Below are 11760 nucleotides of genomic sequence, written 5' to 3'. Positions count from 1 at the left end.
CGGATGCCGGCGAAAACGCTCAACTCGCGAGCGCGCCCCCTGGCGGCAGCCGGGTGCATTAGCGGTGGCTTCGGTGGTGGCGCTGCTGGTGATGGTGCTGGTGGCGATGGCGACTCCGTGACCCGCCGGTCCCAGGGCACCCCCCGGTGTCCCCATCCCCATCCCGGCCACCGGAACACCCGCCGCAGCACCCGCGATCGATCAGGTCGTGGCATCATTGGGGAAATCCTACATGGGTCGAATCGGTCGGTAAGGAATGGGTCTAGTTGGATCAGGGTGGAGCGTTTTTTTCGGTTCGGTTTTCGATTTACATTTTTTTTTCGCGTGCACAAGCGGCCACGGCGCAAAACCCGAGCGCCAAAACGGCACAGAACGACATTCACACGAGCACACGAGGATGGGTGGAAAATGCAGAAAACGCGTAACGGAAGAAAAGAAAGAAAGAGGAAACAAGAAAAAAAACGCAACAATCAATGCAAATTTTGTCTCGGCCGGCAACGCAATGGGGCCTCGCTAGCTAGTTCCTTCGGTGGAACATCTGAGCACGCAAGGACGAATAGATACACTCACATATATATACACACACACACAGATACACAACACACTGGACAAACGACTTCGGGACGGACGTACAAATACATTTTGATTAGGTTCCATAAGGCGGCCAATCGTGTATATGCAAATATGATGCTTCTAAAGGCGCAGGATGGGAGTTATCTAAAGGACGAAAGGCGATTTTTCAAAAAGGAACGTGTTTGTTCGGGTGCATAGAAAATTGGGATTAAATTCGTGTGTAAATGAAGTAGAAAATTGTGGGGAAAACTACGATGGATGACTAACTGTACAATGGGGAAATTGGGGTCTAAAATATCATTAATAAAAATGAATTATAATATATTTAATACGCTTCTAAACGTCTGTTCGATGGATGCACAAACACGACACACGATGCAACTCATTTGCATGAGGATTTGCCAGGATGCAAGCCAATAGGACAACTCGAGACCATCGATCGCATGCACCAACAAACGTAACGGACACAAATTTACCCGATCGTTCCCGTCTTCCGTCTTCGCAGGGCTTGCTTTTGGGGCTTTGGCAACGGAAGCCCTACCGGCACGTCGAGCGCCCCCCCCATGCGAGCCAGCAACGAACCAACCGACCCAAAACCGTCGCCAATGCAGCACCCGGACCCCACGGTGCGTGGTCCCGCCTTTCGAATCCTCCCGCATCCGAGCGCATGTATCCTTGGTCGCAGGCCCATCACAGCATCCGCTCATCGATGCCATCAAGCGAGCGGGACGTCGGCGAAGGACAGTGCGTCGTGAGGGAGACGGTCGGTTTGTCCGTGGCCCAGCAAAGCATGGCATGCCGCAACAGCACTAGGATGGACCGTGGTCGCTACGGGTTGAGTGAAGGAGGGCGTGGGATTTGGGGGGAGGGTGGACGGGGGAAAGAGTGGGCAAAAGAGATGGTCAATGCAGCGGAAAGCGGCGGCGGCGGCAGCAGCAGCAGCAGCAACAACATGCATCAGCAAAGGGCGGAAAAGGCCGAACGGAAAACCCAATAACGGAATGAAACTCAACAGAAACAGTGGCACAATGGCCAACGTGGGTGGCTACGGAGCGTGGTGAGCGAAGGGGAAGGGAGGCAGGCAGTACTTACGTGCAGCGGGATGCGCTGGTTGAGCGATTTGTTCTTGTTCTTCTTGAACGAACACAGCAACAGCTCGCGCATGCCTTTGCGAAAGTTGCGGCTTAGGAACGCGTACAGAAGCGGATTGACGCCGGAGTTGAAATACGTCACTAGGAAGGTGAGCGGTGTGAAAAGCGCGTTAAAGTTCGAATCACCCTTGTAGTCCGTGGACCTGAAAGAGCAGAGAGCATTGTTATTTGTAAGAACCACCTGTTGACAGCGCAGGGTCGTTGAATCGTAGTAGCCACGCTAAATGTCAAGCAGCTCGATGACACATGTCAAACATGATCTAGTAGCAGCAGAAGTAATCAATTGGTCTGATTGGCTAGCCTTTCCTGTTATAAAACGCTCGCATATATCTTCGCTAAAGCTCCTTAAAGGGATCCTTAAAAAGACTGTTGAAATAAATGGCATCCATCCCCATGGGCTTGCATGTGAAGCTGAATTCTAAATGAAGTTCTGAAATCTGCTGTCGCTTCTTTTGGCATATCGCACAGCACATTAGTCCACAAGAAAGAGCTCCGTTGGGGATTCGCATGCCCAATTGAGCACAATACTGGCTACTCTGCCAATAAAGCCCTCCAGAAGACTTGACATGCTTCGCGCATTATTGCAATATTTCAATTAAATGTGCATGTTGGGACCATTTATACGGGCCCACTTTTCTTCCTTCGTCTGTCTGTGCCCTTCTTCCCACCCATCGCACTTGGCGGACTAAAAACCCAATTAAGCGAGCGACCGCCAAACCGTGACTGGCACGTTAAGCTTATCGCCATCGTACACCCGCCATGAAGTTCCGCTTCCGGGCGGGAGATATTGGGTGTTTTGGCCAAATGGCGATAAAAATGAAATATGAGGCCAACTTCGTCCTGTTGTTCGGTTTTCCGTCATCGCAATTTCCAGCTTACCAGTACTGCCACATCTTGCGCGCGTGAAAGGGCAAGTTGCAGAGGGCGAACGTCAGCACCACCACCATCAACATCCGGATGACGCCCCGGCGAGCTCGCAACACGTTGTTCGAGGAATGGGAGACCTGCGTCAGCTGAGTGCCGTGCCGTTGGTGGAAGCTGTTCTGTGCTGGCCACGTCGTCACCACCACCTTATCCGATTCCACCGACACCTGCCAAAAGGGGATTGGAGTCACGTGGATGGGGTGAATAATTTGACGTCCCTGCAGGACATCCAGGGCGCCGAATTTCGGGACTCTCCTTCCAGAACTTACCTGGCTTTCGGTGACACCTGCGGCTCGTTTTTCGTACTTGCTGCTTGGCTTCCGGTGAAAGTTGCTCGTGTAGCTAGCTGAGGTCGTATTCTGCAGTGCGATGTGCCGTTCTAACCCCCGGGAGCTTTTCCACAAAGCGATCGCGATGCGGCTGTACAGGACCTGTGGCAGGACAGCGGGAAATTGATTAACCAACAGCACAAAAATACATAAACACAGCAACTCACCGTCATGACTATTAGTGGCAGAAGGTACAGCAGGGCAAAGTTGATGATATCGAACAGCTCGGAGTTGAACATTTTCCGATTGACGATGCAGATCGTTTCCAGCTGATCATCGCCAAGATTGTTCGTGATCGTGCGCACAAAGATGAACTTTGGGATCGAGTACACGGCGGACGTTATCCAAACGGCTACGATCACGAGCTGAATGCGAGAAAATGGTAACAGTAATTTAATGGAAAATGTTCCGGAAAATGTTCACCAACAGTTTGGCTACCAAATGCCTGAAACCTTGCTCAATAGATTGTTGACTCCACGCTAGTCGGCTTTTTGTTGGAGCAACTTTCCCTGCACACTCGGAGTTGCACTGTTGGCGAAAAAGCTTCCAAACCAACCCAATCGAACCATGCGGTGGAATTTCGAAAAGCCATTCGTTTACCTTTCCTATCTAGGCGTGGCCACGACGACATGGCACTAGCTGGTACAGCTCAACCGCGACAAACCACTCTAAAGGTGACTTAAACATTGCTTCCACTTCTCCCGTCCACCAACACCTGCACCAGACAATGCCGAAAGCTTGCAGTGAGCGATAAAATACGTTAACAGCGTCGTCAGTCCGAAGCGCCTCGACTGACAGAAGCGCTCATCGACCAAGGTACCGTTGCATCGCAGCGTCGTGAATGGAAACCCGATTGTGTTCTGCCTTTTTTCGGCGATGCAGTTAAGCTGATTATTTCCACCCAGTGCCAGGCGAGCTTGCACTTGCGGTTCGGCCAGCTGTTTGCCGGTAAGATTAAACTCCAACCACCGGGTTGCGGTGATGGAATGGTCCCACCGGGAAGCAACAGCCGGCCGCACGATGCATCTCGAGTGGCAAGCGAAGCGTCCGCAAGCGAGTCGATGCAGAAAATGGGTGCAATACTGTTTGCTTTGGCGCTTATCGATCCACGGCTGCTACTGTGGCACGCGGGCTAAGATGACGGCCAACGACGACGAGGCGGATCCTTTGTGTGAGTGGATTCGCTCGAAGGACAAAGCGACCGAGCAGCCGTAGGATGTCACTTTCTGTGGCGTTTGGGAAAGCGACCGATAGCGAGTCGACCGATGGGTCGATTGAGTGGGCACCCAACGGGACGGAAGATCAAGCTTCTTGGGCTTCTTGGGCTGCTTGGGGTGAGATCGCTCGTGGAGTGGAGCTTTTCAGTGCGGTAATTAGAGGCCACTAGAAGCTGCAACTGAATGGAAAGCAATGGAATGTTGCACGCGTCGGTAACTATTTTGCTATGCAACGTCGAACATTTGGCTTAACATTGCATTGGAGAATCGAAGTTCCTTGATGCAGATGCAATAGTGTGCATACTTATTTCCGGTATAAAACACCATCATTATTTCAAGGAGCGTTGTGTACTTCACGGCTCATTAATATGGGCTTGCAACAAAGCAAATTTTGCGCTTCCATAGAGCTTTTGTCTGAGATGCAGCTGAAGACAAGCTCTGCGCTGAAAGTATTCCAATTAACTCTGATCAATTAACAACTGCCTACGGCTTATCGTAAGGGCTTCCAAGCTCTTCGAATTCCATGTCGAAGAAATGGCGCGGCTTCCGGTGTAATTTTCATGGCCAAACAGACGATTCCCATTTCCTAGCTGGCGGCTAGGAGCAATAAAAAAAAAATCTCAAACCCACGTTTCGTTCGAATTCGCAGCTGCATCTGCTGCACCAAGCAAAGCCAATACGTTCCGGTAATAGAGTGTTTGGCATACAGTGCGCACCACTAACTAGCTGTCCTCCCACTCCCATATACGTGATTAAACTGGCTAGGGTGGGTGGAAAAAGCAAACTTACTCGCAACCGGCGCGATGTGAGGATCTGCTTGCACGTGATCGGATGGATGATGGCAAAGTACCGCTCCATGCAGATGACGACCAGGATGAATATCGAGGCGGTGTAGCTGAGCGAGTGCACAAACTGGTACATCTTGCACAGGAAGTCCCCAAACACCCAGCTGCCACCACCGGCGAGGAAAATGGCGTGTGAAAGAGAAAAAAGCAAATGAAAGCAATATGTTAGTGACAGATCCGTTAAGCGATGCCACCGAAGCCGGTCTGGACGAAGCGGAAAACAAACCCCGTAGGGAAAGCGAATCGGGAAATGGGAAATGACACATATGCGTACGTGTGGGTGTATTTGGAAAGCGACCTCCATCGATTCATGTTTTTTTTTTTCATGCTTCCTTCCGGAAAAATCCATCCCGGGAGCCGTTCGTCCGTCCGCTTTTCGACCGACCGGAACCATGCTGATGAAGATCAGATATTGCTTCTCGGGTTGTGTGAGGCGTTCCCACCCACCGATCGGATGATTTACAACGGAAGTGCGAGCGATTCCATATGGGAGTCAAGTTTTATCTAAGCCATCCCCAACAAACATACGCGCACATACCCCCCGTCCGGTAAATTGTTTATTATCTCGAGCATATTTCGGGCAACGGTTTGTTTGCGATTTCCCGGTTGCCCGTTTCGGCGTCGATGGGGGGGGGGGACGTGCAGGTTTTCTTTTGGGATTCACCACCACCCACCACCCACCCGTTGCAACATTAACCGCCCGAGACGCTCGGTGTACTATTTTCCCGCCGAAAATTTCCTCACAGTCGCGTGTTCGTTGGGTTTTGTTTGTAGTTTGCGGAGAGTTTTGCGTGCACCAAACGGAAGCGTGTTTGCGCATATTTTTCCCTCTCGTGGCAGCAGCAGCAGGGCTCTAGTGGGTGGAGGGATAATAAATATGACTCGATCCAGGGAACCGCGCGCATCCTAATGAACGTCGTATTATGTTTGAGCCGAGGGAAGCGTACCGTAAAGGGCAGATGGGAACGCGAAACGCTCAAACCGCACACGAGTGCTTTGCTTTAATTTTATTCCTCCAAGCCCGAGCGTGAGCTGCTTCTTCCGGAATCCGCGTGGAATGCTATCTGTGCCAAGATGCGGCCCCAAGACGCTCGCTTGTTATCTTTCCCGAAAGTCGTTATTTTTCCTCCCACATTGCCGCATCACGAGTCATCACTTGAGTAAACTTTTCCCTCCAGCCATCGTCGCACGCTTTCGTCCTTTTGTCATGCTCGCAGTGGGTAAGTTTTGGGTGGAGTTTTTTCCTGGGAAAGGACGAAAAGGACGCTGCGTGTGCGGAGGAAATCGGATAGCATCAATCCCGAGCTCCCGAGTGAGCCTCGTACGGGCTTTAATTATGCTCGCTAATTAGGTAAACGGATTACGCCAAGCGGCACCCGTGTGCAGCTAGTTGGGCGATGCTAGTGGCGACGCTTAAATCTCGCTTCTTCGGCCACGGACGGAGATCGTTGACTTCTGGAGTTGTGCTTCTTTGTTGTTGTGTTGGTGCGCCCACGTGCTTCCAATCCACCGCCTTTTCTTTTGACAAATGAGTCTCGCTTGGGAATGCGCTGCCGCAGATGGACTCGTGGCACAATAATTAAAATAACGGTCGGATGTTGGTGTTCGGTTTCATTTTCTTGTTTTTTTCTTTCACCGTCTTCCTTGCGGTGTTTCGAATTCGCCCACGACCATGCAGCGGAGCAGGCTTCATTTCAGCATCGGTGCGCAATCACGAGCTTCATTAAAGATTAATAATTGACGTAATTGTAGCTTTCTTTCGTAGCGCACGGTATACTACTCAAATCATGCGTAAAAAAAACAAGAAAAAAAAACGCGTCCACATCGAATCGGCCTGTGGGACGTGCGTTTTCAAGCGCGCGAATATTCTGAAACCTTCTTCCATTTCCCGACGGTCCTTTTGTGTGAAGGAAGCACACAAAAAAAGCGAACCTTCCGTAAGTGCGGCAGTGTAATTAATGCCCGCCCGTTTGGGTTGGGATTTCCATTTCATTTGCTTTCGAAAGTTTCTCCGCCCTTCGGTCGTTTCCGGCGGGCACCTTCCGGCGGGTCCTTAGAACGCTTCAGCTCGGTGACTTTTGAGGCGTTCGGGTCCCAATTTCCCGCCGTTCCGGTCGAAGTGAAATGCGATCGATTAGTCACGGCCACGCCAGCGAACGGTGATGTGTCTGTTGTGGAATGTAAAATCAATTATTGCCCCAAATCAAACGACCATTGGTGGCTTCCGGGAACTGACCGTGCTGCTCGGGAATCGGGACACTATGGGGGAAAAACCTTCTGACTACGTCCTTGATGTTTTCTGCTTCCACCGTGACTTACCTTTCGATCAAGTAGATAGTCAAGTTTTGCATCACACAAAACACCCCCACGCACAGGTCAGCCACGGCCAAGTTCGCAAGGAAGAAGTTCGTTATCGAGCGCAGTCTTCTCGAGAGCGTTACGACGAGAATCACGAGCAGGTTCCCTGGAAAAAAAGGTGCAAGAAAAGTGGAAAACATAAAAACGACGAGCGTGCGGCAAGCGTCTTGCGGATTGCGGTCCTTAAACGCTGAAGAAAATACAAACACACACACACATACACACGTGCACGTGCTCACACGCACAATAACGGTATTCCGGATGATTGACGAAGCTGAACGACCGAGGACGAACCACCGGAGCACTCCACGTGCCTCGCCGTTCCGAGGAGCTGCAACTGACACATTATCCGAAATCCGAGAAACTCTCGGTCGGTTTCACCTCAACTTGCCGGAAACCCGAGAAAAAGGGGTCTGGCCAACATGGTGGAGATAGCGCGCATCAGAAATCTCGAAGGAAACGACCCCTTCAGAAGTCATCCTTGGGAAACGGAACTCGCTCAGGCGCCCCTTATCCTGCAAGCCGTCGTCGGGGTGTTTTTCCCCGGACATCACCCAGCGACAAGTGTTACTACTGGTGCTTCTGTTGCTACTGCTGCTTCGGATGATGATGATGCTGGTGATGATGGTGAAAATGAAGCGCCACTATCGTGGGTCGTTTCGGTTCAGTAGTAATGAACTGGAATTGCTTATCGCGCGGGCAAGGCCCCGAAGCAGGAAGAAGGACACCGAGAGCGAAAAACCCCAAAATGGGGGGTTTTACAGTTCGAATACAAAGTTTTGGCCCGATGGGATTGCTCGATATGTCCGTTTATGTGCGAACACATGAAAGGGTGAAGATGAGAATCTGTTTCCCTGATTGTGGGTGTGTGCCACGATGAGGATGTGCGGGATGGATCGGGTTGTTATTTCTTGATTAATGGACGAAAGTTTTCCCATTACCTGTCCTGCTGGTGCTCAATTATTACATCTCGGTTTGGGTGAGATTTCCCTCAAGAAGATTGATATCACAACACGATCTCTCTTAGCAATAGCGTTTGGTTTCGTACTGCCATTCCATTTCGGGATTTGCAAAATCTGAACCTGAATAAGGGACATAATAATAAACGGCAAATATCGCCCAAAGCGATCTTCCTTTGCACGATGGACACCAGCAAATGTTGTGCCAGCCATTGATCTCGTAATTGCAATCCAAGCATGAGTGTTTAATGTTATTTGCACAAAAAGCGTATCGAATGATTGCAGAAATATGCACCCAGCCCGAAACCGGGTGCAGATAAATGGAAATAAATTGTAAACTCTCGCCATTCGCGACCCAACTGCTCGCCCCCAGAGCCCTTTTTTAATCGCGAGTGCAGCTCACATTCGCTCAAACAACGCTCACGTGCTGCCATTCGAGCCACAATTTGTGCACGGTGCCAAAAGAGGCACAATAAATCAAACCCAGCTGGTTGAGGTGCAACGCTGTAATTGTTTTATCGAAACCTTCCACCCGGGTCTCCACCAGCATTGTGTTCGTCGTTGCGTTTCGTGCCATAAATCATCACCGCGGGCATATTTAACCACCGTGAAATGGGCGTATTTCCCGACGCTTCATGACGCTGCCCCGGAAGTTGATAGCGTGGCTGGGAAAAGGGATCAAGCGCCCAAAATTGGCCACCACTAACACGGGAGGTGGCAATAAATCTGCTTATCACTTCATCGACCCTCGATATCGGCCGATGGTGGAGTAAGTGATTTTCCGACCGAAAAGGAGCAGGATTTTCATCGCAGTTGGTCCAATGAACGAGCAGTGGCTTCGGGAAGGTGTTTCGTGGAAAACACCTTCAACGTACGGCGTGCTGGACCACTTGGGCTTAGGAAGGCTTCCCCGAGATGGGCATCTGGCCGTGGAGATGTTCGATCAACCGGTCAATTGGAAAGGTATTTTCGCAGAATCCACCCCATTCCGGTCTCACCTGTGTGGAAGAATTGCTTGCAAGGCCAACTCACTCGATGGTTGTTTGTATGTGCTCGAGTACCACACATAGTTCTGGTTGAACGACTTTTCCGCAGGAAAACGTCGCCATCGGAAAAGCCGGGAAAACGGCCGTGACACAAATGGAGCTACTTGAGCTACCACACTGAGGGAAAAGCTTTAAGAAGAGGAAATGAAATCGAATGAGGGTGAAGAAAAACTGAGCGTAACCCGAACGGAGGTAATAAATAATTCATCCGAGACTAGCTGCTCCATCCATTCCACTGGTTCGATGATGATTTCTTGCGAAAACGAAGTCTATCAATAGCCGGCTCCACTGGCAAGTTGGTGTGTCTCGACCCAGCAAAGAGTTGATTCGCGAACGAAATGGCAAAAGCGGTGCATGAAGTGGAGAAGTCTTCACGCTACGCTAAGAATATTTTCCTTCCTGTCGAAGGGATAGCATGGATGGAAGTAGAAAGGGTGATGGTGAAAATAAATCTTCTCGGATTATTGGTGCCATTGGATCATGCAAAAAATATGGCGGTATTATTTTAGCTTATCAGGATTTTAGCTACGAGCGGTGGGAAAAACACTCGATCTCCGAACTGAGATAATTAATCTTCATTGTGCGAAGGGTTTTCTGGCGAAAACGCTCGTCGTTGTGAGTAGATTTACATTGTTCAAGCTGATTATATTTTTGTGAGTTGATCTGGCGAAAAACATACGCTGTGTTAATCCGATTCAAACAGCTTAGTGTCGAAATACATCTCCAACCATTCTTCTTCAGAACAACACATCCCCAAGTGGTCTGGAAACTATCTCAAATCCAGGCGAGCTGTTCGAGCGGGCGAACAACGAATATAGGCCCGACACGAATGATCGACAAATGCAATTTACATCTGACGCAAATAGACCGCTCGATACACGTCAATAGCAACCGGGTTTCGTTACAGCACTGCTACAATGTCACCGAGAGCGTCCCTTCATCTCCACGTGTCGTCGAACTCGAGCTTACCGAAAAAGCAGCAACAGAACACCAGCGAGTAGAGTGTGATGAATATGACGCGCACGTCGGTCCGGTCGAAAATGAACTCCTTGTGCACGAAGTTGGTGAACGAGTGCGTCAGGTTTCCGGCCGATCCTCCACCGGTACCAGTGGTACCGAACTCTAGCGTGCCGTTCACGTTCAGCAGCGTCGTGGTGAGCAGCGGAGCCATTGAGCTGTGTTCCGTAAACGAGGACGGTGTGGAGTAGTTGCCGAGCGCAGTGGAGGCGTTTCCAACGGGCGTCGAGGGATTTCCCGCCGCTTGTAACAGCAACCCACCGCTGGCCGAACCCAGCTCGTCGAGAAACGCGGCGCTTGAGCTGAGCAGGCTCATCACACCGGCAGTCCCGTTGGGAAAGTCTATCATGTTCCGGAGGGGTGCCCTTAGACTTGAGCAACTTCGGAGGTGAGTTTTCCTCTCGCACGGAAGCGTCACTTTCACTCGTGCCTCAGTTGCACCCGTGCGATGCGATGCGATCGATATCGTTGAGGTGCTCCATCCGTGCGCTCTCACTCGATGGGGGTGGCCTTTTGCCACCCACACCCACCACGGGGGGTGGTTTTAATCAGAAACACTTATGCACGCGTGCGGGAAATGATTTCCCATCGTACCCGGAAACAACACCTGTCGGGCGAGGCGATAGCTTAATTGCTGTCCCCCGTCGGTGGATTATCGGTAATTGAGCCGGATTATCTGCAATGAATGGAAACAAAGAAGAGAAATGAGAAAGTCTGCGCAACGGAAGTTTAAGGGTGCGAAAAAAAAAACAGATTTCCATCACAGCCACGCGGTACGATGGAGACGCCTGGTACCGCACGTGGTACGATGGAGACGCCTGGTACCGCACGTGGTACGATAGAGACGTCTGGTCCCACAACGCAGGTGTGGTGAAAAAAAAAGTGAAACACGAAGAAAGAAACACCTAACTCGTCGAGGTCGATGAGGACAACGACTTGGTGGCACTAATAATGACGATAACGATGCCGGAAGGGTAATGAAAATTTAATTTCATTATTTCACTTCCCGCCGGGTGTGGCATTACCTGTGTTCTTTTCCCTCTCTTTTTTCTCATTGCTTTTTATTCGAACCAAATAAAGACAAATGTGAATGTCTTCGACGTGTTTGTGGTTTTCTTTCTGGTTCGAAAACAACATACCCTCGCGCTCCTCCTCTTCAACGTCTTCAAAGCATTTTCCGCTCACCGGATACTCAAGCTTCTGTGCGCTCGTGAGATGGTTTGGGTTGGTACGGGTAGGCGCTTCTTCGGCGAGTAAATCATTTCATAAAAATAAACCATCGAGGAAGGGTGGAAATAGAACAATGGAAACGGTTGGGTAAATATGGAACATAAACTTCAA

At 50.4% G+C, this 11760-nt stretch overlaps 1 protein-coding gene across 1 annotated transcript; it reads right to left on the bottom strand.

The window, feature by feature from the left end:
- Positions 1-1263: 1263 nt before the first annotated feature.
- On the bottom strand, positions 1264-10768 carry LOC128726660 (trissin receptor). The gene is made up of 8 exons (XM_053820480.1): positions 10372-10768; positions 7359-7503; positions 4984-5143; positions 3145-3342; positions 2918-3079; positions 2604-2815; positions 1666-1867; positions 1264-1401 (listed from the first exon to the last, which is right to left on the bottom strand). The coding sequence occupies exons 1-8, from the start codon at positions 10766-10768 to the stop codon at positions 1264-1266; spliced, it is 1614 nt and encodes a 537-aa protein (XP_053676455.1).
- Between the last annotated feature and the right edge of the window lie 992 nt (positions 10769-11760).

Source organism: Anopheles nili, chromosome 3 (genome assembly GCF_943737925.1).
Source record: "Anopheles nili chromosome 3, idAnoNiliSN_F5_01, whole genome shotgun sequence".
Lineage (NCBI taxonomy): Eukaryota > Metazoa > Arthropoda > Insecta > Diptera > Culicidae > Anopheles > Anopheles nili.
The sequence above is the reverse complement of the archived record's forward strand: the minus strand, read 5'-3'. Positions and strand labels throughout refer to the sequence as shown.

Excerpts from the sequence above, each read along its gene's own strand:
- LOC128726660 (XM_053820480.1), bottom strand. The coding sequence starts at position 10,768 with ATGATAGACTTTCCCAACGGGACTGCCGGTGTGATGAGCCTGCTCAGC. Across the intron at positions 5,144-7,358 it reads ACTATCTACTTGATCGAAAG|CTGGGTGTTTGGGGACTTCC; the intron begins GTAAGTCACGGT and ends CGGTGGTGGCAG. Across the intron at positions 3,343-4,983 it reads TCACATCGCGCCGGTTGCGA|CTCGTGATCGTAGCCGTTTG; the intron begins GTAAGTTTGCTT and ends TCTCGCATTCAG.